Here is a 25,324-nt window from a genome sequence, read left to right as displayed (position 1 = left end):
CCCAGCCAGGTGGGTTGTTTGAAAATTCAGGTCACTGGGTGTGGGCTACTGGTATGCTTTCCTCCATTCCATTGTGGCATCCGTGGTCCCTCTTAGTGTGGTGGAATTACCTGTCCTTGTAGACCCATAATAATAATTGGGGTTTTGGTAAGGGGTAAGTATGGGCCAAACACCATGCTAAACGTGGGGGTGGACACCATACAGTCTGGTCAGACACAGCCCCTATCCCACATGGGGTTTGCAGTCTAAGTGGGTGAAAGGGAATAGGTATTTCCTCCCTGATTGTCAGGTGTGAAAACTGTGGCACCAAAAAGTTAAGTGATATAACGCAGGCCAGAAAGCAAGCAAGTGGCAAAGCTGGGATCTGAGCCCAGTCTCCTGGCTCCCAGTCCCATGGTCTTTCCCTAGGCCATGTGGTGGTCAAGGTTGGCCTGGTTGACTAGAAGAACATTTCTTATCTAAAGGGTATTCAGGGCTTTTTAAACCCTGGGGAGAGCCGCCCTCCCAGGGGAAAGTTGGGGTGCGAACTTGAGAGAGGTGTTCTCAAGTCCCATTGTCACCTTGTTCCAAGCCCAAAATGCAGAAGGCACAAGGACCATGCAAGAAAAATACTGTGGTGTTTGGAGAGGAGGAAATTACCTGTGTGTGAGGAACCCGTGGCATTTTTGCCCTTTGTTTCTGCCTAAATGTTCTCAGGCTCAATTCGGTTGGAATAGAGAAACGTTTTTACCCGGATTTCCTTTTTAAGTGTGCCTCCTGTTCCCTCGGGGCCAATAACCTGAGGTTGGCAGGTTGGGGAGGGAGGGGAGATCGGTGGATGAAGACCTGGGTGGAGGAGGAGGAGGGGCTGTGGTTTCCCTTTCTACAGCCCTGGGCCTGTCACTCCCCTGCTGGATTTTTCCTTCCCCATCTGTAAAATGGGAGTCTGAGCAGCCCACCCTTCCTGCCTTGCTTCAGTGATTGGGTCCCTGGGGCCCCAGCAGCATCCTCACTGATATCCACTTCCCAGCACCCTCAGTTTTGTTAGAGTCCCTCTACTTGCTCCAGGGGCTGGTGTGGGCACTCCGACTTGGGGAGGGGCTCCAGAGCCCTGGCTTCCAACAAGACCCCGGCCCCAAGGAAGCAAACTTCCCTCCTTTGCTCCATCCTCCCTGCTAAGGAAAGACAGAGTACCAGAGGGAAAAAACAAGCAGAGGGCATGGTAAGCGCTCAGTAAATACCATTGATTGATGGAAGTACCTGAGCTGCATCATGGGGCCCAGTGGGTGCTGGATTCGACAGATTTTGGCCCGTCAGCGCCTGCACTTCCAGTTCTGGGGCTGTCAGTGGGATTTGTAGGTCCTGGTTCTACTGATTTTCAAACCCCAGTCCCTTCAGTCCCTTCTCCTGCTACCCCTTCACCAACTCTCAAAGAGGAAGGACCCTTCCCGCCTTCCATATTAACTGAATTGGGTGGTCGGTGGAAGGAGAGGGATGCTTTGAACTCTTAGAACCCTTCTGCATCTCACACTGGCCCGGCACTTAGGGCTTGTAAATGGCCAAAGGGAAGGTGAGAGGGTCTTTGGTGCCCTCTTTCCCTCAGCCCCCATCATCCAGGGCCCCACACTATTCATCTCACTGCCAGATCTCAGAACCCAGTTGGTCAGAATTCCCGATCAGCCTGCCCCTCGGCTCTGGCCTGTCCTAGACAACGCTGACCTCTTCTTCTCTTTGCCACAACTAGGGTTTGAAGGGGTCAGGGGAAGGAAGGTTTAGCATCTCCATTATGATAAGAGAAAAAGAGGGTTAAACTCTAATGGTCATTAGAGTACACTTTGCCAGCTGCTTCATCTGTTACTTGTTCAATAATTCCCTTAATGTTTGGTCCTAATGGAGCAGGTTATTGTTATTATTTTATTTCATCAAGATCACCTACTGCATAAAAACAGAGAGGAGAGGAGGAAGGGAACATTGCCAAGGAAAGGCATTGAACAGTTATCTCATTGTCTGAGCCTATTTATTTCTCTGCTCCATTCTTGGCTTGTAAGGTTTTAAAGGGCCAGCACAGGGCATGGAGGGGACTTGGGTTCTTGTAGCTCAATCCACGGGCCACTGCTTCAGAGATTTGGGCTACTTTTGAACCTGTCAAGAGCTCTGTTTAAACCCCCTCCTTTGGGACCCTCCCCTCTTCTCTGTCTCCCTCTTCATCTCTCCCTACTACACAAGAACTGGACTCAGCCTCTCCCAAGTGGACACTCAGTCACAAATATGGAATTTATTGTTAAGCCTGTCTCTCCTGGTGATTATAAGCTCCTTAAGGACAAGCCATGTGGCTTGTGCTTGTACCGCACCTTCCTCAGCGCTTAGCACTGTGAATTGCACACAGTTGGTGCTCAGGAAATACTGTCACTCCAACTACAGTCCAGCCTGATTTAGCATCCTCGGAAGACAGTCTGGCCTTCATTTCTTGTCCCTCTGCTTGGGTTCTGTCTCCTGTCACTGTCCTTCTGCTCCTAGAGACTGTAGCTAACATTTGGCAGTGTCTGCTTTCCTGCCTGTGAACTAAGGTCCTGCAAGGCCAGCCCTGAGTAGGCTACTTCCACCCCAACAGACCAGGCCCCTGACCCAGTTGATCTTTGCGCCTTCAGTTCAGCCAGTGAACATCCTGCCCAGCTAGCCCTCTATGGGGGATGATAGATAGCGCCTTGTATTTACAAAGGGCTTCTGGTTTCCAGTGCACTTTTCCATCAGTTATCACCTTTGGCCCTCATGAACACCCTGTGAGTTAAGAGTGGTACAATTATCCCCATTTCACAGGTGAGAGAACTGAGGCCCAGACCAGTTTAGTGATGTTCCAGTGACAGGGCTGGGAATGGAGCCCGGGTCTTCCGACTTCAGTCCTCTGCTCTTTCCACTGGACCCCAGGGCTTGTTCTTTAGGGGTGTACAGAGCTGCTGGCCAACTCCCTTTGGCACGCATGCAGCTTCCTTCAAACTCTCATTAGTTAAAACACCCAGAGTCTCACCGAGCAGTCCAGATTAATGAAGATGAGGGTGATAAGACCCAGAAAAGGGCTAAGGGACATAAAATTAGCAACGGGGACTGGAGTCTTGGCTCTGGGGGCAGGGCACAACTGGCCAGAGACGTGGTTGGAGGGATTGGAATGCTAAGGAGGAGCCTCCTTCACCGACCAACCCTCCAGACTCCCCAGCAACCAGCATTTTTGGAGATTGATCATTTGGGTCCACACTGCTTTCTTTGTGGCAGCAGGCTGTGGCTCCCTTCCCCCCTGAGGGGTTAACGAGGCAGGAAGGGCCTGTCCCTGCCAGGGGTGTGTGCAATTCACATCAGAAGCCCCAGCGCGCCCATTGAGGCCTCTTAATTAGCGCAGTGGCCCGTGGCAACTGGAGAGTGTTTCCACACGATTAAAGACTACAGAAATCCCCCAAGGGAAGTTAATGTTCCTAATAATTTATAAATTGCACAAGCTATTGAATATGCCTATAGTGTTTAACTGGCCAGTCCCTTTGGTGGGAGACAGTTCTTCCACGGACCAGCCCACATGAAAAGGCGAAGCCGCCCCAGTGATAATTGAAGATGTCTCCTTGGCTGCCAGACCTGGATACTGGCCCTCGAATCTAGGGAGCCCCTGGGGACATGCTGTTATCATTTGGTCCTTGAGGTAAAGTCATTTCGGAGGATGATGGGCTCCCCCCTGAATGACCCATGACCTTTTGTGGGACTCTGGTTGTTTCTACAGGGCTAGTCCAATCCTATTTCTTGGTCAGTCTCTTTGGTAATACCAGACATCCAAGGCTTAAATTATTTCCTCCCTATCACGGGCTTATCAGGTTGGCTGTGTCTTAGCTGGATGAGGATCAAAAACTTTCACCACCAACTTCTCGGGGACTCCAGTTAGAGTTGGAAGGGTCTTGTGAGGTCATCGAATCCATCCCCCTTCCTCTAGGCAGAGATGCTGATAAATAGATTTGGGTCTAGACTGGTGTCTGGAAAGCCAAAGTCACCAAATTGGTTTGTGTTTTATCCCCTTCCATGGGCCTTTTTTTTTTTTACTAGAATACCAGCAACTGCGTTGGGGGTGGTGGGAGTGGCTGAGGCTGACTTGCCCGTGGGCCAGACTTGAGGCCTGAGGGCTGGGTTGTTAGGGAGATTGGTGCTGAGCCTCCTAATAGTGATCCTTGCGGCCCTCGTCTTTGAGGGTCAGTAGAAGATGTGCATCTTTGGACCTATCAATTCGTCACCTTTCCTCAGCCCTGAATTCACTTGGGGATATGAGTAGACTTAAATACACAGACTGCCTTGAGGAATATCCAGGCTGCCTGAGAATTACTCTTGCATTTGAAGGACCGTTGATATTCATGGGATGGAACTGTGCTTTGAAGGATAAGGTTAGCATATATGCTTGGCTTCGTACTCCTGACGATGGGTCCTTGAGAGAACGTCTTCTGTTTTCTTTGCCCAGTGTTCTGGAAAACTCCACAATCCCTTACCTAGCACTGGCATGTCGTTGTCGCTGTCAGCTCCAGGAATTTATCATGGGAGCCTCCTGGCAAACCAGAAACTGATTCCTAAGCCTGAGGCTAGGCAGGAAGGCGGAGCATGGGTCAGACTGGAATCTGGGGACACTTGGCTGTCTGGGGAAGGGAAATCTGGAAGACTGGGCTCTTTCCTCGTCTGTCCTACAAATTCATGCTGGCATGTTTAGTAACAACAATAACAATAATAAAATAAGAATAATTGTGGTATTTGTTAGGTGCTTGCTACATGCCAGACACTATACTAAGCACTGGGGTGGATATGAGAAAATCGGATCGGACACAGTCCCTACCCCACACAGGGCTCACAGTCTTAATCCCCAGTTCACAGGTGAGGTAACTGAGGCACAGAGAAGTTAGATGACTTGCTCAGGATTACACAGCAGACAAGTGGCGGAGCTGGGATTAGAACCCAGGTCCCACTGATTCCAGGCCCGTGCTCTATCCACTGGGCCATGCTGCTTCAAACTCCAGACCCTGCATCCCGTGTGCTTGCAGCACTTGGGAGAGCAGGGCAACCAGATTGAGCACTCGTAGCTCCCTCCTCGACTCCCAAAAGCCCGGGTTGGGTGTGCCCACTGTGCACACAGGTGAGAGACACAGCCGCAGCTTCAGTTTAAAAAGAAGATGAAGATCTGGCCACAGGAGCCTTTGGGAGAGGCCTTCAAGATGGAGGTCAACATCGTGATCTACTAACTGGATTTTGCCTTTTGAGTAGCGGGCTTCTGGTGTATTACTAGTGCCTACCACCTGCTCAAAGGATTAAGACAAGGATGGATCAATAAAAAATGATTCTCCGAGAGAGTGATGGGTTACCCTGGTCAACAAACGAGATGAAACTGTTCTGCCGTCTGAAGAAGGGCTCCCTGTTTGGGCCCAGGCACGCAGAAACCCAGGTTCCCCACTGGGTAAGGGGCATCCCCCTCCCACCTGGAGGGCCGGAGAGTCACACCAAAGTCTGTTAGGGGCCCTCGTTACTGAAATGCTGGAGAGAATTCAGAATGGAGCGACAAAACCCAACGCAGGTGGGGGGGGATTAAAGGAGCAAAACACATTGACTTGGCCAAACCACAGCTCAAATTTGAGCCCTGTTATTTGAAGAGAACAAACACAAAGGGATTCCTTAGCGAGCTCCCAGGCTAGGGGACTTGGAACAGCACAATGAGGACAAATAATTTCAGGGTAGAACAAATTATTTTAATGGAGAAAAGGCGTCACCACAGATGGGCATTTCCCTATAGGAGAACTGGCTAAGCTGCCCTCTGGTCTGCTCGCTTCAAACAGTTGCGGGTGCAGGGTTTATGGAAATCCCTATGGCTCAGTGGGGAAAGCACAAAACTGGGATTCAAGAGGCCCGGGTTCTAATGCTGCCTTTGCCACTTGCCTGCTGTGTGATCTTGGGTGAGTCACCTCACTTCTCTGTAAAATGGGAATTAAATTCCTGTTTCCCTCCCGCTTAGACCATGAACCCTTTTTGGAACAGGGACTGAGTTTGAGTGATTGTATTGTCTCTACCATGGCATTCAAAATACCATGATTGTCTCCATCCCAGTGTTTAGCACAGAGTAAGTGCTTCACAAATACCACAGATATTGTTGTTATTGGGTGGAAGCTCTTGACACTCGAGCAGAGGAGACTTCTGTTGGGGTTTTGTTGGGGGGGCTCTGCTAGTTCTCAGATCAGGCCCAGACAGTCAATCCGTGTTATTTATTGAGTGCTTACTGTGTGCAGAGCACTGGACTAAGCACATGGGAGAGTACAATATAACAGAATTGGTAGACATGTTTCCATAAAGAATTTACAGTCTAGACAGGGAGACAGACGTTAAAATAAATTACAGATATGAACATAAGTGCTGTTTGGGGCTGCCAGTGGGGGTGAATAAAGGATACAAATTCAAGTGCAAGGAGGATGCTGAGGGAGAGAAGGAGCAGAGGGCTTATTTGGGGGAAGACCTCTTGGAGGAGATGAGATTTTAATATGGTTTACTTGGGGGAAATCTGCCTGAAGGTCTCCTATGGTACCTTGCAAGCCCTGAAGCAGAAATGGGAGACCGGACCATGATAGGGGCCTGGGGAAGGAAGCAATGGTTATTGGCCTTTTGGGAAATAAACCTTGTATGGCACCAGGGTGAGCTCTCTGAATCATTGGGTTTTTTCTGACTTGGTCCCAGCCAATGCCCTTCCCTCGCTACCAATCCCTATAGCTTGCACAATACGAGCAGTAAAGATGCTGCAAGAGGGCCACTCCAAAGACAACCTCCAGTGGAAGTTGTCAGATTTATAGTTTAGCTTCCATATGAATGTTTCCTTAACTCCCCGGTTATCTCTCTGCCTCCTGCCAGATCTAATTAGCACAGAGAGTTACTGGCTAGCATAGATTCTCACCAGGTAATCCACACAAGTGTAGTGCTTTCTTCTGGGCTACCTAAGGTTGAACAGGGTGGTTGCAGGGGTACTGTTAGCTTGGTCGATACATTAGCAGGCAAGCGGGTGTCATTTCAGTGGCCAGGAGAGGAGAGTTGTGTCTACTCTGCAGATAGTCCGGTTGTCTAAACAAAGGAGAGGGAAACTTACAAGACTGGATGGGATCCCTAAGTGTTAATTCATCTCTAGGGAGCTTGAAGCCCTTCCATTCCAACTGGAGTTGTGTCTTCCTCATTCTGATGGGACTAAGGGCAAGATGGAGACATAGCCTTCATCAGGAATCTGCTTCCATAACCTGGCAGACCAACCCAAATCCTAAGGCCTAAACCTGTGGTTAGGTAGTGAGGCATAGTAGAGTGTGTGTGGAAGGTGGAGAATTTGAGGGAATTTAATCTGGTGGGAAGAGCTGGATTAGAAACCCAGAGACCTGAAATCTAGACCTGGGGCCTGTCCTTGACAAGTCCTCTGACTCCCTCACTTCAGGTCTGGATAAGAGCTTTTGTGTCTTTATGGCTTCCTTTTTTTTTAATGGTATTTGTTAAATGCTCACTATATGCCAGGCACTCTCCTAAACACTGAGAGGTAGATGTAAAATAATTGGATTGGACACTGTCCCTCTCCCAGTCTTAATCCCCATTTTGCCGATGAGGTAAATGAGGCACAGGGAAGTTATCCTGAGTTTCTGCTTTGTCCTTCGCTGGCAGGGATGTGGTAGAGATATCAGTGAAGGGCTCTGAACTTTTCCAAAGAGTGGAGCTGTATAAATTCAAGGCATAATTACTATGAGACTAGAAAAAAACCCTTTTGAAAACGTCTGAGGGAATAATTTTGAATTGCCTCTCGGGGCGTACTCACTGGGAATTGATAGGGTTTTTTCATCTCTAGACTGTATGGCTCGTTGGCAGTGATTGAAACACAAGGTCAAGAACCAAACCTTGGGGCAGACCCCAGTCTAATGGGACAGGTTTGGAATGATATTGATGGAAATAAAGGGAGTGAATACAGATTGCGCCAGGTAAGATTTATTCACACCTCCTGCTCCGCTGGAATAGTCAGTCCTACAAGGCCACCCCTCCAAGCTCTGCTGTGTATTAATGTCAGAGGCAGCTGTTCAATCTCCCAGCACTGCCACATCCTTGCCTCTGACAGAACCAAGAGTGGTGTCACTTCTTTAACCAATGGCTTTAGAAGTGATGGCCCTGGAGGAAGAGGAGGAGGCGGCGGCAGCCCAGAAAGAAACTTCTTGCTGACCCGATTCTGAGATGGAGCCCTCAGCTGTTTTTCTCAGGCCTTTATTGTGAAATGGACAATCTCCAAATGGTGGGTTAATGTTGAAGCCAACGGGGAAACAGCACCCCGAAAAGCTCCAGTGAGTAGAGGTGTCACTCAGTTGGGCTGGCCGGGGGGCTTCATATCAGATGAACACCTTAGTTGTATTGTACTCTCCCGAGCACTTTGCTTAGTACAGTGCTCTGCACATAGTAAGCACTCAAATACTATTGATGATGATTTCAAAGATATCCTTTTGGGGTTTGTCTTTTGGAAGATGACACACACAACAAACATAACAAACATCCCACCCTGCTGCTTAGAGCTGCAGTGTAGAGGATCCAGTTGCACCCAAGGAACTCTGAGAAGCAGCATACCTAGTGGAGACCATGGGCTTGGGAGTCAGAGGACCTGGGTTCTAATTCCGCCACTGCCACTTGTCTTCTGTGTGACCTTAGGCAAGTCACTTAATTTCTGTACCTCAGTTACATCATCTATAAAATGGGAATTAAGACTGGTAGCCTTATGGGGGACAGTGACTGTGTCCACTCAGTCATCTTTTACATACCCCAGCACTTAGTACAGTACTTGGCATATAGTAAGCACTTAACAGTTACCATTAAAAACAAATAAAAAGGCTGTGATCCAGGACTTAGGGAGAGCGTACCCTTGTCCAACACCAACTCGGGGACCCATGGGATGGTTCAGGAGGATCAAACCAGGACATCTTTGGGATCGTTCTGCCCTGGACAGAGCCATTGAGCGTGATGGCTGCTGGGGGTATGCTGATTTGTTGAAGGGACTCCCGACCCCCAAACTCCAACTCACTGGGATACCAGGTGAATGAGTGGCCATCGTGGTTCTCCAGCACACACATGACAGCATTCCTCTCCTGGTGGCCATGTCCAACCCCACCCGGGTGGTGGTCCAGGCCTCTGGGCCCTCTGGGCTGGATCTCGGTCCCAGCTGTCATCCTGCCATTTTTGGGATTGTTTTTGATCAGAGCAGATGCTGCCCTTTCCCGGCATGGGAGATATGTTGGTTAGTTCCATGGGGTTGGTGGGTCACTGGCGTGTCCCCAGCTCACACCACCGTCCATCTGCTCTGGTCTTTCCCTCCAGGGAGGCATGATTGCTCTGCTTCTCTCCATCCTGTGCCTGGTGATGATCCTCTACACACGCCGGCGGTGGTGCAAGCGGCGCCGGGTGCCCCAGCCCCAGAAGAGCGCCAGCGCCGAGGCAGCCAATGAGATCCACTACATTCCGTCGGTGTTGATCGGCGGGCACGGGCGCGAGAGCCTGCGCAACGCCCGCGTGCAGGGCCACAACTCGAGTGGCACCCTGAGCATCCGCGAGACCCCCATCCTGGACGGCTACGAGTACGACATCACCGACCTGCGACACCACCTGCAGCGTGAGTGCATGAACGGCGGGGAGGACTTCGCCAGCCAGGTGACCCGCACCTTGGACTCGCTGCAGGGCTGCAATGACAAGGCCGCGATGGACCTCACCCCAGGTGTGACGGGGGCACATGATGGGTGGTTCCCTTGGGCGGGAGCGGTCATCAGAAGGTGGCTTCTCGGCGCCTATCCTGGGTTGGGGAGGTGGGTGGATGGGCCTCTTATGCTTGGAAACTCTGTGCCCAAAATCAGTGAGCCAGGAGTCCAGCTTTACATCACCCTCTTCCCCTCCCTGGTGGGTCATGAGATCCTTCATACGTAAAACCCATCTCTGTATTTTTTTGGGCAAAACACTTGCTTTTCAGAATGCATCGAGGAGAAGGAAATCCAGAAGCGAGAATAAAGGTGTATGTGATTCAGGGAGACATAGACACATGTTTTATTTCTACCTAAAAGATCCTGAAATTGTTGATTTTGAGATCTAAGACTCACTGTGGATGGGGTAGGTAGGAGAAAGGGGAAAATTCCTAAGTCTTCCAATTGGAGGCAGGGCCTGGTTGACCAGTTATTTGATCGGTCAATCAGTGGTTTTTTTTTTAGCATTTACTGTACTAACCACTTGAGAGAATACAATAGAGTTGATAGACATGATCCCGACCTTCGAGCTTACAATCTAGAAGATAAAATGTCACGCTTCTTCCGAGTGAAGGTGTTTTCTGTTCTGCTTCCCTTCCCTTTTTGTTATTTATAAGGTATCCATTGATGGACTTTTCATCTCCCCCATTCACCAGGCCATCAGAATACCAGGCCAAAGAGTTCCTACAGATGAAAGACCTCTCCCACCCCCACCGTTGACCTTCCTCCCCATCTCCTGGCCTTTTCCCCTGAAAATCTCTGCCTTCTTTCTCTGTGCTCAGGGAGTGACAATGCCAAGCTGTCCCTGATGAACAAGTACAAGGACAACATTATTGCCACCAGTCCAGTGGATTCCAATCACCAGCAGGCAACCCTGCTGTCCCACACGTCCAGCAGCCAGCGTAAACGGATCACGAACAAAGCCCGAGGTGGGGGCCTGGGAGAGGATGGAGAGGGGCCTGCTGGAGGGGTGTTGGGAGCGGGCGCTGATGAGGGTGAAGGGCTGACAGTTTCTCACTCAGGCCAAAGGTCAAAACAGGAGTTGAGAATCCCATAGGAGATTTGTAAAAGCCTCAGCTCTCACCAGATTCCGAAGCTCCAGGAGAGACGTGGAGGGACACTGCACGCCTTTTCTGCCTGGGGAAGCAGGCTTTCTTGGGTCCCAGCCCAGAATCCAGTGCAGAACCTCGAGTGCTCCTCACACCCTTATAGTCCTGGGCTCTGAGGAGACTGGGGGTAGTTCTTGTGCTGTACTCACAAGCAGTGTGGCCTAGTGGAAAGAGCACAGGGCTGGGCATCAGGAGGCCTAGGATCTCATCCTGGTTCCACCACTGCCCTCCTGTACAACTTTACGCAAAACTAATTCCTCTGTGCCTCAGTTTTCTCATGTGTCAAATAAGGATAAAATACTTGTTCTCCTTCTCCTTTATACTGAGTCCCATGTGGGTCAGAGACAGTCTTGGATCTGAATGTATTTTATATATCCCAGCACTTGGCACATAGTAAGTGTTTAACAAATAGCTGCTGATTATCATTATCATTATTATTATTCTATTGGACCAGGTGATGCAGTGAAGTAGTGGGCCACTTGAGCCCTGCCTCTACTCTTTGGGAGGGCTCTAAACTGTTCCTGGACTGAGCCCACCTCAGAGTCACTAGATTCCTTTGTACCCTTTAATACTGATGGATGTGTGAGTTCTTTTTCACCCTCACCCCACCAGAGCCTAGGGTTGTTTCCCTCTCCTTCCTTGTTTCTGAGCCTAAAGTGAGGTCAAGGGGGCCCCTGCGCCGTCTCATTTCAGCACCAGAAACTGGGGCTACCAGATTTCCCCCATGCTTCTCAGAGTTTCAGGTTCTGGGCAAGTCACTAGCTCTAGATAGAAGTGGCGAATGGCAACCTGCTCTTTGCCGGCCCAGCTTGGCCTAGGCCCATGGGGAAGCAGGGAGATAATGCCTCACACCCTTTATCCAGGATCCCCAGCAGACCTGGGAAGCCCCAGAATGGATGGCAGCAAGTGGAGAAACTTCATCCTCCCTTCCTTTTGTACATCTGAAAGACCAGAAATCTTTCAAGAGGGAGGGGAGGGGAGTTCCAGTGGGTTTTGTTCAAACAAATCCTGGTTTGGTGACTTAACAATCTGCCTCACCTAGTCCTGTCAGCCTATTTGTAAAGCTTACTATGTGAAGGCTCTCTACTAGACTCTGGGGTAGATACAAGCTAATCAGGTTGGACCCAGTCCCTGTCCCACATGGGGCTCACCATTTAAGTAGGACCATGCTCCTGTCCTTCTCTGCAGCCTGGCCAGAAATTACATTTTCCCCATCGATCCCGGGAATTGTTGAACCTCTTCTTTTTCTCCCCTTCCAGCTGGATCTGCATTTCTCAATCCTGAAGGGGATTCCGGAACCGAGGCAGATAATGACCCACAGCTGACCTTTTACACGGACCCATCCCGGAGCAGGCGGCGAAGTAGAGGTACGAGGGGGTGGAGGATTGGGGTGAGGTCTAGGGCTAGAGGTAAGGGAACAAAGAACTAGAGAGACCACAGTGATTCCAACTTGACAGAGGAGCCTCCCAGCCTGGGGCTCAGCAGGGATTCCCGTGCTGCCTTTGAGAATATGGGCTGTCAGCAGCTTGAAAGTTTCTGTCACAGCTGAAGCATCAAATGTTTTCCCTTTTCTGTAATTTATTTGTTTTATATTAATGTCTGTTCCCTGCCCCCCAACCCCCGCCAGACTGTAAGCTCATTGTGGGCAGGGAATGTGTCTCTTTATTGTTATATTTTACTCTCCCAAGCACTTAATACAGTGCTCCGCACATAGTAAGCGCTCAATAAATATGACTGAATGAATGAAATGAATGAATGCCATCCCCTTGAGCCATTGTGCCAGGTTATGGGAGCTATCAGAAGCCAGCCATGGTGGCAGCTTCTTACAAAGCATCCGTCTGTGCCAAGCAATCAGGTGGGCGGCGAAGGAGGAAACGGGTTCCCCAGGACATCTGCTCTGCTGTGCGGGGGTTTCCCTGTGAGCCCGAAACAAGTCGGTGGCGGTGGGAGGGGAAGATGCTTAGGGTCCAGGCTGATTCCCAAGGGCCCAGGGCCACTCTGTGCTCTGTTCTCGTCTCGCTGGCAGTGGGCTCCCCGCGCAGTCCCGTGAATAAGACCACTCTGACTCTGATCAGTGTCACCAGCTGTGTGATTGGCCTGGTTTGCTCCTCGCACATGAGCTGTCCCCTCGTGGTCAAAATCACCCTTCACGTCCCGGAGCACCTGATTGCCGATGGTGGGTGAGCTACCTCCTCCCGCCCCACCCATGTTCCCTCCTTGCTCCCTCCCAGCCCTCACCCTGCCCCCTCCCCGTCCCCTCCCTACCCTGACCCCACCCAGCTTTATCTGACGGGGCCAAACCAGAAACACAAAGCAATACAATGCTCAAATCAGGTTGGCTACTAATGCTACTCTTGCTGCTGCTGCTTCAGCCCCAGGAGAAAGAGTCTAAAGTCTAAGGTGGGGTGGGGAACTAGAGGGAAGTCAGGGAGCATGTGAAAAGATAACTAGATGGCAGCCTGGGAGGAATTTACTGAAACCTGCTGCCCTTTTCTATTCCCTTTCCCTTTAATTTTCAGGGGGGCCTGTATTTGGTCCAGGCAGGGGGCCAGAGGAGATGCTGCAGGGATGTGCTCTTAGGCTGGGGGGAAGAGGGAGTAGTAGAGGCAGGAGGGTGGCTGGGATGGGGGAAAATGGTGATGGGAAGTTTGAGTTGAATGACTTCTCTGTTAGTACTGGCGCAGTAGCTTCCTCCCCCTCATTCCTGTCTCTCGTCCATGGAGCTGGGACCTCCCTGGGTTAAGGGCCAAGGTGCCTGTTGCAAGGGCCCTCTTGGCAAGCCCTGCCAAGCAGTAGGCACACTCCCCTGTGGTCCCACTTCCCACCCCTCCTGTCAAGGCCAGTGCCCTCACGTCAAGTCCAGGCCGTGGAAAGAGTAAGTGATCTTGTGGGTCACTGCTGGGTTTAGAGTTTGGGATGGAAATGGGCCTTGTTCCTGTTTTGAGAGAGGAATGAGGGTGCAGTCTGCAATCTGGACCCCTGTCTGTTCACCACCACTCCTGATGTCCTGGCCCATTGATGTATATGTGTATGTGTGTGTCCGTCCGTCTGTCCCATCTCACAGGAAGCCGTTTCATCCTCCTGGAGGGCAGCCAACTGGATGCCAGCGACTGGCTGAACCCAGCCCAGGTGGTGCTATTCTCTCAGCAGAACTCCAGCGGGCCATGGGCCATGGACCTCTGTGCCCGGCGGCTGCTGGACCCCTGCGAACACCAGTGCGACCCTGAAACTGGTAGGTGGGAACAGCAGGGAATGGTCTGAATCGGCACTGCTCAGGCAGGCGTACCAATTGTCATATCTGTGAAGTGCTTACTATGTGCCGTGCACTGTGCTAACTGCTGGGGTAGATACAATATAAGCAGATTAGAGACAATCTCCGTCCCACAGGGGGCTCAACAACCTAATGGAAAGAGAGAACAGGAATGTTCTCCCCATTGTACAGATAAGGAAATGAAGGCCCAAAGAATTTAAGTGACTTACTCAAGGTTGCACAACAGGCAAGTGGCAAAACTGGGATTAAAACTCAGGTCATCTGACTCCCAGACCTGTGACCTTTACCCTAGGCTAAGCTCCTTCTCTATTCATGTCTTGGGTCATTAATCCCAACCTTTCCTCTTTTCCTTTGGGCTCCAGGCACGGTGAAGGTTGTCATCAGGTGCCTGAGCCTTTGGGAAAACTGACTTCACCCTGGAGGTGGCTCTCTCTCAGTTGCAGCTAGGGGAAGAGAACAAGGCTTGTCCCAGGCACCTTCTCCACTGCCAACCAGGTAAATACCCCAGGTGGCAGCGGGCTAACTGAGTGGCCAGGGGGCAGCTAGCTGCTGAGGCTAGATTTCAATCATGGGCTCAAGCGCCCAAGCCTGGTGAAGCCCTGGAGATGCAAATGGATTGAGACCCTGAATCCCTGCATGCCTTGGGCTCATGCCAGATCCCACCCTCCAACCCCATCCATCACAGGGTGGTCAGCTGACTTTGCCAATGTTGCCCATAGTGGCCTAGTCTGTAAAATGTGAGCATTAGTAGATCGAGATTGGCTGGGGAGGAGTTAGGGTTTGGTTCCACTGGGCTGGAAAGTGTGTGCCCAACTGGAGTAGATGGTGATGCCATGGCAGATCGAGAAGAAAACACCCCATAAATAAATGCACTTTTGCCGATGGTGCCGAGCCCAGGGCACCATTTTCATTTCCATAGGCTCAATATGCATGGGCTACTGGAGGGAATTAGGGTGAGAAACTCAGTACTACAGTTCAGACTCTTTATGTGTCTCCATCTTTGATATATGCCCATTGTGGAAACTCTGAGTCCTCACAAAGAACAAATGCCTCATTCGCCTAAGAATTGGCTTCCAGACTCTCCCATGACACCAGGCAAATGCCAGACTGGGAATTGCGCTGGACCCCAGAGGCAGCTCAATGAAGTTTGCTCAACAGGAAAAGAAAGCACCTTCATCAAATAGTAATTATAACTGTGATATTTTTTTCAGTGCTTACAGTGTGCAGGATATTGTGATAACCACTGGGGTAGGTACACTATATCAATCAGACACGGTCCCTGTTCCACAAAAGGTTCTCAAAGAATCTCCAATCTCTACTGCAAGCGTTGGCTGGGGTTGATGTGGCCAGTATTAGGGGCTGTCATTGCCCGGCGAGAGAGGAAGAAGGTAGGACATATCTGATAGGATGGCAAGAAGTGAAGGCTGGCAGAGCGCAGCACGCTGCCAGGTCTTCCCTGTGTAACAACAGCGATGTAACCTTCCCATCCACTCTTTGGCTTCCCCCATCAGTTGCTGAGTTTCCAGCACTTGTTCCAAATGTGTTTGGTTAGCTCTTCCCCTGCCAATGGCATCGCTGTTTCTATGGCCACAGATGCACATCCAACAGGAAAGCGTGGCTGGAGAACAAAAAATAGGGCCCAAGTCCCAACAGCCAAGTAAAGAGGCACCACCACTATGCAGGGAGGCATCTGGAGAGGTGCTAGAGAGAATTTTTTGATTCGTGCTTAATCCAGCAGGCCCCTTTTCCCTAATTCCCCACACAAGGGGAATGTGGTCATCCCACACTGATGACAATAAAAAAGCTTTATCGCCTCCCACACCCCATCTCAGATCCTCTCTCTATATAGCTTCAAGTGTGGGAATTGGCCTCAAGTCAGCGCGATTTTTTGCTCTCCTTCAGTTTACTTGAAAATGCCATCTCTCTGGCCCAGTGCCTCCCCAGCCTCATGGAGGTGGTAGCCCAGAGGGCTGAAAGGAACAGTTAGCACACTTCAAAGGAGCAGTTTCAGCCTCCAGAATCTGAATCTCTGCTCCTTCCCAGGAGCAGCCCAAGCTCGCTGTGTGTCACAGCAGAAGGAAGTGAGAGGCCTCAGGGAAGTCTCTGGCCTGGTTCCGCACCCTGTCCGCCAGTGGCAGAGGTGGACACGGGGGATTCATTGGCCCTTTGCCATGAGCCTGGGCCTAGTTGCAAGGAAGTGAATGGTAGCTGCCAGGATTTCTGCCCCGAGCCCCACCTTCCACTTCCAGAAGTCAACTTGATGCAGGCTGCCCTAGAACATTTTGAATTACTACGTACTCCTTGAGTCCCCCTGCCCCCCCATCTCTCCACCTCCTGACTTCCTTCAAACATGCTCTGGTTGCAGGGAGGAAGGGCAGCAAAGGCACCAGAACCAATTTTGCATTTAGGACACTATGGCCAGAGGTGGAGCAGAGACTTTAATAGGGGTGAGAACTGGGAGGAGGGAAGGATACTAATAGGTCAGAAAACTGCCATTTTGGGTCTTTTCAGCCTTGATGAGGAAACTCTTCTGTTTTGTCAGAGACCTAGGGTGAGAAGTCCAGCTCAAACGGCCATGAGGGATATTACTCCCGTTTCCCCTGGGGAGTGGGTACCTAGGGCTGGGACGGGGAGGAAAGCACTATCATGGGATTTGGTGGGAGTGGCATTACCCACTGGGTTATCAACTGGGTGCTGTTCATCATTGACTGGTCAGTAGCTCTGACCCCACCCCACATGGCTGACGAACTGGGTGCTGTTCGTCATTGACTGGTCAGTAGCTCTGACCCCACCCCACATGGCTGCCGTTCACTCAAGGGATAGAATTGTGGTCCTTGGGAGTGGACAATAGGACCACTTCTCTGCTCAAACAGGGTATTTGCCCTCCTGTCCCCCTATTTGCCAGCCCTGCTGATTTCATATCCATTTTCCTTCCCAGCTGCAATGAGGTTCATTTCCAGCACTCCCAGGCTGGTTGGCCAGCGTTCGCATGAGCTCAGAAGCACGGGCTTATGGCCTGGGGTGCAGTTTGTGACTCTGGTGGCTTCTCCTGGCAAGGCCGAGAAGAGACATTTCAGAGGCAGGAGGCACAACCCCATCTCGTGCCCATCCTTCTTAGGTTTCTGATGGGGTGTTTTCCTTTGGGAAATGGAGAAGGACTTAGTTACAACTGCCAGGGTTCCTGCTCCACTAGGGGTAGCTGAGAAGGCTGGACCAGCTGCTAATCGACTGTGCCTTGCCTTGCCTCTGTGACTTGCCAGCTGTTGGCCAGACATGGTCTCTGCGACAAGCAAAGATCTCTCTTCCTGAGGCCTTTCAAGCTCTCTCCTCAGCCATTTTGACCCTCTAGGAATATCCTTTCTTCTCCTTATCAACTCCTTTCACTTGGGTCATCGAACCAGGATGACTCTTGGCTATGCAGGTTTGGGCTAGATATGTGAATTTTAGTTATTATATTTCATAAGAGTTTTCCATGTGTCAAGTCCTTGGGGACAAGCAAGATGATCCAGTTTCTGACCAACACGAGGCTTACAGCCTGAGAAGTAGGGAGGACCAGTGTCTCATCCCCATTTTACAGGTGAGGCCCAGAGAGGGGTAGTGACTTTCCCAAGATCCCCTAGCAGGCTAGTGGCAGGTCTGGGATTTGAACCCAAGTCTCCTGATTCCCAAGCCCATGCCCGGTATTTCCTAGGCCATGGTGCCTTCCTGACAGGAGGACTTTGAAAAAGAGCTCTCCAGGTATAAGCTTTAATTCCATTTCTGTCTTGGTCTACTTAGCCCACTCTTTCTGCGGGTCAGCCTTTGCCACACTGTGCCTCAGTGTCCTCCTCTTTGGAGTAGGGGGATGAACAGAACCCTGACCTGGGAGCAAAATACCCTGGAACTGGGGGGCCCGGCTGATGCACAGTGAGATGTTCTGCCAGTGTTCCCCATGTCAGCCTCACTGCCTCTAGCTGCCCCCGGCTGGGTCAACTCCACCTGTGTTGGACAGCTCTTGGTGGCATGGACACATCTCTGCTTTGGATTCCCATGTACTTCGCCACGGCATCAGTGCTTCCTGCATTCAACACCATCTGTTGCAGCAGATGCAGCAACTGTAACTCTTATCGCCGAGGAGGGCATCCAACACCTTTGTGGGGTCTTTAAAATTCACAGCTAACGATTGGAGATGGTGCAGGAACGAACCCTGCTGAAAGTCAAGATTTAGCAATTTGTTGCCATGGTGACATCCCCCCACCCCCCCACCCCCCACCCCCCATCAACTCCCAACTTCTTTAAAAGTAACAGTGAGGCAAGCTGGTTCGGAAGTAAAAAAAAATTGGTTCAAGCCCCAGGAGTGATGCTTATCTGAGAGGCAAGGACAGGCTCAGCCGCACCCCCAGCCCCATCCCTCTGGGGTCCCAAGAACCGCTGCATTTTCGGGCCTTCAAAAGAGGAGGAAATACCAGTTTGGAGAGAGAAGCTGTCCTTGTTGCCCTACTGATTGCCTCAAATCATGGGTTTTGTTGCCTTCCTACAGCCCTCACTTGATTTCAGAGAGTAGTTTCAGTGAGCCTTAGGGTGCCCAATTAGCCACTCAGGGGAGCATCCTCCTCTCTGGATTAGGTTAGAAGCAAAGTCATGTCTGGAGATCACTTCCTGCCCCTGAAGTTCTGACTCACAGCTAGTCCAGAGCAGGCCTAGATTGCAAACCATATGTTGAACAGGGACCCTCTCTAATGTGGTATAATTGCACCCACCCCAGCACTTAGCACAGTGCTTGACACGCACTAAGTGCCTAACTTGACTAACTAAGGTTGCCAACAGAGGTTCTCTCAGTAACGATCGTCCCCCCCAGAAAGTCTGGGCACTCCAGCGCGCTTGAGTTACGATTGTCTTGAGTGTCTGGATCTTTTAGGCATTTTTTCCTTGTGAAGTAAGGGGAATTCTGAGCCAAACTAGAGCCAACCAGGCCCAGACCTTCTGGAGAATTCAGGGAGGGGAAATGACAGGAATGAGAGACTGATGTCTGTCTCCATCACTAGATTGTAATCACATTGAGGTCAGGGATCGTGTCTACCAAATCTACTGCATTGTACTCTCCCAAACCCTTAATAAAGTGCCCTGCACAGAGCATTCAATAAATTCTGTTGATTGATTCTTTCTCTTTGCTAGAATCAGTCAATTGTAAGCTCCTTGAGGACAGGGTCTATTCCTACGTACTATGCTGTACTCTCCCAGTGCTTAGTACAATGCTCCACACATAGCTGATGCTCAATAAATACTGTTTTAATTCATTCTTTCCTTCGACCTCCCTTTTCCCAGTGGGTGCTCTGCTGAGCTTGTCTGTTCCTTTGCTCTGTGTGCCGTAATGAAAGAATTAATAACAATGACAGTCTGTATTCAAAGAGCAGAATCATTTCAGAATGAAGCTATGCAAAATCCCATTACCAAAGTCTTTTGCTCCATCACTGTATCCTTAAATTGATGTTTCACATATCAAGACTCTAGCCATCTTTCACCCAGGAGGAGCAGGGACTTTAGGGAGTTATTTTATTAGGTGACTACTGCTACCGATCCTGGTGAATCAGGCTTCAGATGATGGAAGACTCCTGGGAAAGGCCTCCTCAGTCAGTTGATCGATGGTATTTATCATGCGCAGAGCATTGTACTAAATGCTTGGGAGAGTACAATACAACAGAGTAGGTAGAAATTTTTCTTGCCCACAACAATCTTGCAGTCACCTGGATTTACAGTTCCCTACCTCAGATCCTTTTCCTCAGTTCAACAACAGTATATTTTGAGTGTTTGCTAAGCCCTGAACTGAACACTTGGGAGGGTTCAATAATGAGGGGCTTGATTCCTGCATGCTACTAGGGTTTTCCTACTTCTGTAACACTTGGTTTGGTTCCTGCTTCCCCGTTTCCACCTTGGGCAGAGAGTCACTTTGGGAAATGTGCTTTGTCTCCATCTGTAGCACTGTGGCTCTGCCGCAGTCCTCCTTTGAGCTGCTTGGTGATGATTTGCATTGGAGCAATCAGACAACAGACCATTGAGACCTAAATAGAACAAGGAATAATTTGAACTAGACCTTTGAACTGAGGCTGCAGGGAGAGGAGACGACGTTACTAGAAACACTGATGAAAAATGAGTTAGATGGGGTTGGAGTAGGAAGGGTGCCATTTATGGAATCTGAATACTGCGTCCCTCCGGACGGTGAAAATGTCATGGGGGACAACTTGGGCCCTTCAAGTCTTAGTTATTAATGGTATAATAATTTGGGGGGAGCTTACCGTGTGCAGAGCCTTGTACTAACCGGTTGAGAGAGTACAGTGCAGAAGAGTTGGCAGACATGATCCCAACCCACACGGAGCTTACGGTAGAGGCTATTTCGAGCAGATGCTTGGTGACTCTCGCCAATCAGCTCATTTGCTCATTGATGTTTCTCGGTCTTCCCACCTGCTCCATAGGTGACTGCCTTTGCTACGAGGGTTACATGAAGGATCCGGTCCACAAGCACCTCTGCATCAGGAATGAGTGGGGCACCAACCAGGGGTAAGTCAGGCGACAGCGAGCTGGCCCAATTCCAAGCCAGACCCGCAGTAATAGGGAATGGGACCTGAGCCCCGGCCTGGGTAGGAATAGATCCAAAATGTGGTCACATGCTAAAGAGCAACTCAGTCAAAATGACACCATGTATTTCCATATTCATCCCATCTCGGTGACATCCGTATCAACTTTTTCTCCACTTACGAGTCAAGAGACTATGTCTTTAACTCGCAGACCTGCAGATTCCAGCTGGAATCTGAAAATCAAGCTGTCCACTTTCTCCTTCTCACACCGTCACCAGCCGCAAGGATTCTGCGGGCAGAACTTAACTGGCAATTTGGTTGGAGAGGTGCAAGGCAGAACAGAATTCAGCTACACTCTCCCAGAGCTTGATTGATTTTGCAAGACTGACGGGAGGAGAAATGTGTTTTTGGTAGGGCTGTCACTGGTGACGATTGGGACAGGCAAAGGCAGGAGTGCCCAGTTGGTGGGTACTCGGATTACCCCCTACGCTGTCTCTGGTTTTCACATTCCAGCAAGGATGGAGTGAAATGAAGTTCCGTTGGCATTTTCGGAGGGAGCTGTCTGTTCGTCTCCTGGTGCTCCCAGCTTTCCATTTCTATTTCTGAGCTTGAACTGCACCTCGAGCATTGTGGGAGATCAGTAAATGTTAAATAATAATCACCATCAATGGAATGGAGAAACCTAGAAAGCAAATCATGTCAGAAGATGTCTCGGCATGATTGATTGGCCTGCAAATTAGATAAGTGCTTGCAGTTTGACAAGGTGGGACAGGGAAACAAGTGTAATTTCAGGCCATATTTCCCGGGAAGGCCATGTCCTGATAGAGCTGATCGCTCCCATCTCTGTAGGGCCCTGGGGAGGCCAAATCTGGAATTCTGGATGTAGTCCTGGGTGCCTCAGTCTGGTAAATATGTAGACAAATGGGGGAGATTTGGGAAAGAAGTTGAAATGATTGAGGAACTAAAGGGCTTGATTTACAGCAAAGTATTCTAAGACCTTAACTCTGAGGAATTGTCTAGATGATGACTAAAAAAGGACGTGAGCCATAATTTCAAGCACTTTGAAGAGGACAGATGTTCTGGAAAGAGGATTGGTTGAGAACCCAAAGCAGGAGTGGCAGAACATGTGAGAAAGGATGATTAGGCCATAGATTTGGAAGGGTTCTGAAGTTGTGATCTGGAGAACTGCCTGCCTACAGCTCATGGGACATAGCCTTGCTTAGTTTATGGGTAAATTGGGCACTCTAACAAGCCATCTTTACAGAATGCAGAGAAAGGTGGATTGTTTTTGTCTGAATGATCCATGTCATGTATGCTTTGTAAGCTCCTTGTAGGGGCAGGGATCATGTCTCTTACTCTTCCAAGCACTCAGTACAGTGCTCTGCACACAGTTGACCTCAATCAATACTATTGAGTAATCGATGTGCAGAACAAAGGAGAGAATTAGGGCAGTTATCCAGATAATTCAGATTTCACAATCTACTCTTGTGGGGAAAAAAGAGGTTTTTCAACCTCTTTTGTTCCAGATTGGTCATCTCTACCAATTAGTTTCTCTGGAGAGTAGCTTCAAGTTTCTATTCTTTGATGTTTTAGCCTCACTCAACCTGGGATAACTGTCCCAGATTCCCCTGGATAATCGCCCAGCCTCTATTGTGCTCTGGCCATGCAGAGGAGAACCTCGGGGAGGAAGGGAGAGGCCAGAACGGGGGGCCCAGTTACAACAAGGCCGGCCAGAGCAGCAGCTTGGTACAGACCGATGAGAACATTAGCCCCAGGAAATAGACAAGTAGACCTAATCTGTCATTTCCATCTCTCATTTCCATGATTCGCTGATCATCACTGTCTATAAGGTCTAATTTTGGACACTAATAAAATAATGGAACAAATGCGAAGAGAAGAAAAAAAATCTGTGAATACCTAGAGGATAATGGAGTCAGGAGCGATAAGCAGTCTGAGTTTGTAAAAAACAAATTGTGCCAGACAAACCTCACTGATTTTTCCCTCATGAAATGACAAAATGAAGGTAAAGCAGAAGACGCAATGTATCTTGATTTCAGCCAAGCGTTCGTACTACTTTCCCTAAAATCTTACTCACAAAATGGATTGAAATTGGCTTGAAAATAATGATTTATTTTTTTTTTTACGTGAACTGCCAGCTGAAGGCAGGAATAAATCCGGGGAGCAGCAGAAGTTAGGGTGAGGTCTGTTTTCTGTGAGACATATAGTCATCCTGGCCAAGGAGGCAAGCAGCCTATTCTGCTGTTGGAGGTAAGGGCCCGTTGAGTGTCAAACAAAAGCTTTCCAGAGGAGCGTCCAGGCCCCAGAGGTTTAGATGAGAAACAACTCGATGGAAAGCCAAGCAAGCAGATGTACCTGGGGAGAAGGAATAATAAGCAGGGATGAGTTTCAAATGGAGAAAATGGTATGTCAAAGGCAGAGCCACCGAGGCTGGAAACTGTAGTGTTTGTACCGTTGCTATGCTATAGAGGACTAGGGGATGGGAAGGCGCACACAAAAAGCCATTATGGCGATGAAGCCATGCGGTTCGAGTTCCTTTCTCTGCAGCTGTAATGAGGCCAGGTCTGCTCGGCACGAGGTGCGTGGCCATTGAATCTAGGGCTAGTAGGCTGTCAGTCAACACAGCTGGCTCAAGTGAAATTATCCCATTGGGCTGTCGATATCTCTGGATCCATCAGATCGGATCATTGATCTGTTCTCCGTGCTCCTAAGACTGGCCCATGCTCTGAAAGGGAGGTTTCTTCCCCCGCCCAAAATGTGAGAAATTGAGAGCTTTCAGGGGAGAGGAATCGACTTCACTAAAGAAGGGGGAGAATTGGAGGGGCGGAGGGTGGCAGAAGGATTGATTTTTTTTTTTTACATGAAAAGATTTGCAGGAAGCAACACCTAATATATTCAGCTTCTTTTGGAGACTATCAAAAGGGTCATGAACATCTTTTAGGCTGTTGTTAAATTAAAAATGCACCTATTGCCTAAGGGCCTCTAGGCGAGTATGGAGAATACAAGAATTAGTTTGAATTTGTGCATATGAGGACATATGGCAGATAATATTCAAATGCCTGCTTCGCAAATTCTCAGTAAAGGAGAACAAGGCAGCAAACTTCTCCAGGGTCCACAGACAAGGACACTTTGGACAGATCTAGATTGAACAAAATGAAGTGAAAAGTTGTGCGTCTTCCACTTAATTTGCCCCATTTAGACAGCCCGCCTATTAATCAGTGGTGCTTTTTGAGTACTTACTCTGTGCAGAGCGCTGTACTAGGAACTTGAGAGAGTATGAGTTAGTAGCCATGATCCCCACCCTTAAGGAGTTTACAGTATGTTATCTGCAGAGCATTGTACAAAGTGCTTGGGAGAGTACAATAGAGTTGATAGACATGACCCCCGCTCTTGAGGAGCTTACAGTCTTGCAGAGAGACAGGTATTGAAATAAATTAATAATAAGTGGGGAGCAGCGTGGCTTAGTGGAAAGAGAACGGGCTTGGGAGTCAGAGGTCATGGGTTCTAATCCCAGCTCTGCCACTTATCAGCTGTGTGACTTTGGGCAAGTCACATGAGTTCTCTGTGCCTCAGTTCACTCATCTGTAAAATGGGGATTAAGACTGTAAGCCCGATGTGGGACAACCTGACTACCTTGTATCTGCCCCAGCGCTTAGAACAGTGCTTGGCACATAATGCTTAACACATGCCATTCTTCTTATTATTATTTTTATTAAATTACAGAGAAGAAAGGGAAGCAGCAGAAAATAAGTTTAAGTGCTGTAGGTGGAATGAGTATCATAGTGCATAGAGGTATAGACCCAAATGCACAGGCGCTGCATAGAGAGGGGCAATTGGATGGGGAACTGAGAAGTTAGTCTGGGAAGGCTTCTTGGAGGAGATAACATTTTTAGTAAGGTTTTGAAGCTGGATGCCAGTGCCATCCTTTGACTTCTCTGCTGGGTGCTGGGGAAAGACAGAAGCTAGTTCCTTATGTTGAGCATGGCAACTGCCTCCTTCTCATGAGGCAGCCGGAGGCTGAGATGTGACTCCCCGCGTCCTGGCCTCCCTCGCGTCCCAGCACTTTGAGTCTAGATTGCCCTGGCTTCGGCTGATGGGACGTGAGCCAAGTTGAACCCTTGAACTGTTAGAGAAAATGTAGGGCTATCCTGGGTGGGCCAGGGGGCAGAGTACTGGGGCAAGGCTCCATAGAAGCAGTGTGGCCAAATGGATAGAGCAAGGGACTGGGAGTCAGAGGACCTGGGTCCTAATCCCGACTCTGCCACTTGTTTGCTGTGTGACCATGAGCAAGTCACTTAACTTCTCTGTGCCTCAGTTACCTCACCTGTAAAATGGGGATTAAGACTGTGAGTCACATGTGGAACATGGACTGTGGACTGTGCCCCACCTGATCAGTTTGTACCTACTCCAGTGCTTAGTACAGTGCCTGGCACATAGGAAACACTTAACAAGTACCGTAAAATGGTAACTAAAAAAAAGTTATGTGGCCCCTTTTCCTCTCTGCCAGAAACCCAGAGAAGAGGCTTCTTCAGGCTGGATCACTCCACTGGCCTCGGGTGGTCCCTCATTCATTCATTCAATCGTATTTATTGAGCACTTACTGTGTGCAGA

General features: G+C 49.5%; 1 protein-coding gene across 1 annotated transcript in view; it reads left to right on the top strand.

The window, feature by feature from the left end:
- ASTN1 (astrotactin 1) overlaps positions 1 to 25,324 on the top strand; it is a 164,241-nt gene that overhangs the window by 72,013 nt on the left and 66,904 nt on the right. The window contains exons 3-8 of the mRNA XM_038757926.1: positions 9,352 to 9,745; positions 10,547 to 10,693; positions 12,133 to 12,240; positions 12,900 to 13,049; positions 13,938 to 14,105; positions 20,594 to 20,678. Of these exons, the coding sequence (XP_038613854.1) occupies positions 9,352 to 9,745; positions 10,547 to 10,693; positions 12,133 to 12,240; positions 12,900 to 13,049; positions 13,938 to 14,105; positions 20,594 to 20,678 (1,052 nt within the window). The remainder of the gene's footprint in view (positions 1 to 9,351; positions 9,746 to 10,546; positions 10,694 to 12,132; positions 12,241 to 12,899; positions 13,050 to 13,937; positions 14,106 to 20,593; positions 20,679 to 25,324) is intronic.

This window comes from Tachyglossus aculeatus, chromosome 16, assembly GCF_015852505.1.
Source record: "Tachyglossus aculeatus isolate mTacAcu1 chromosome 16, mTacAcu1.pri, whole genome shotgun sequence".
In the NCBI taxonomy this organism is placed as follows: domain Eukaryota; kingdom Metazoa; phylum Chordata; class Mammalia; order Monotremata; family Tachyglossidae; genus Tachyglossus; species Tachyglossus aculeatus.
Note: the sequence above shows the minus strand (reverse complement) of the source record. Positions and strands in the feature narration are given on the sequence as shown.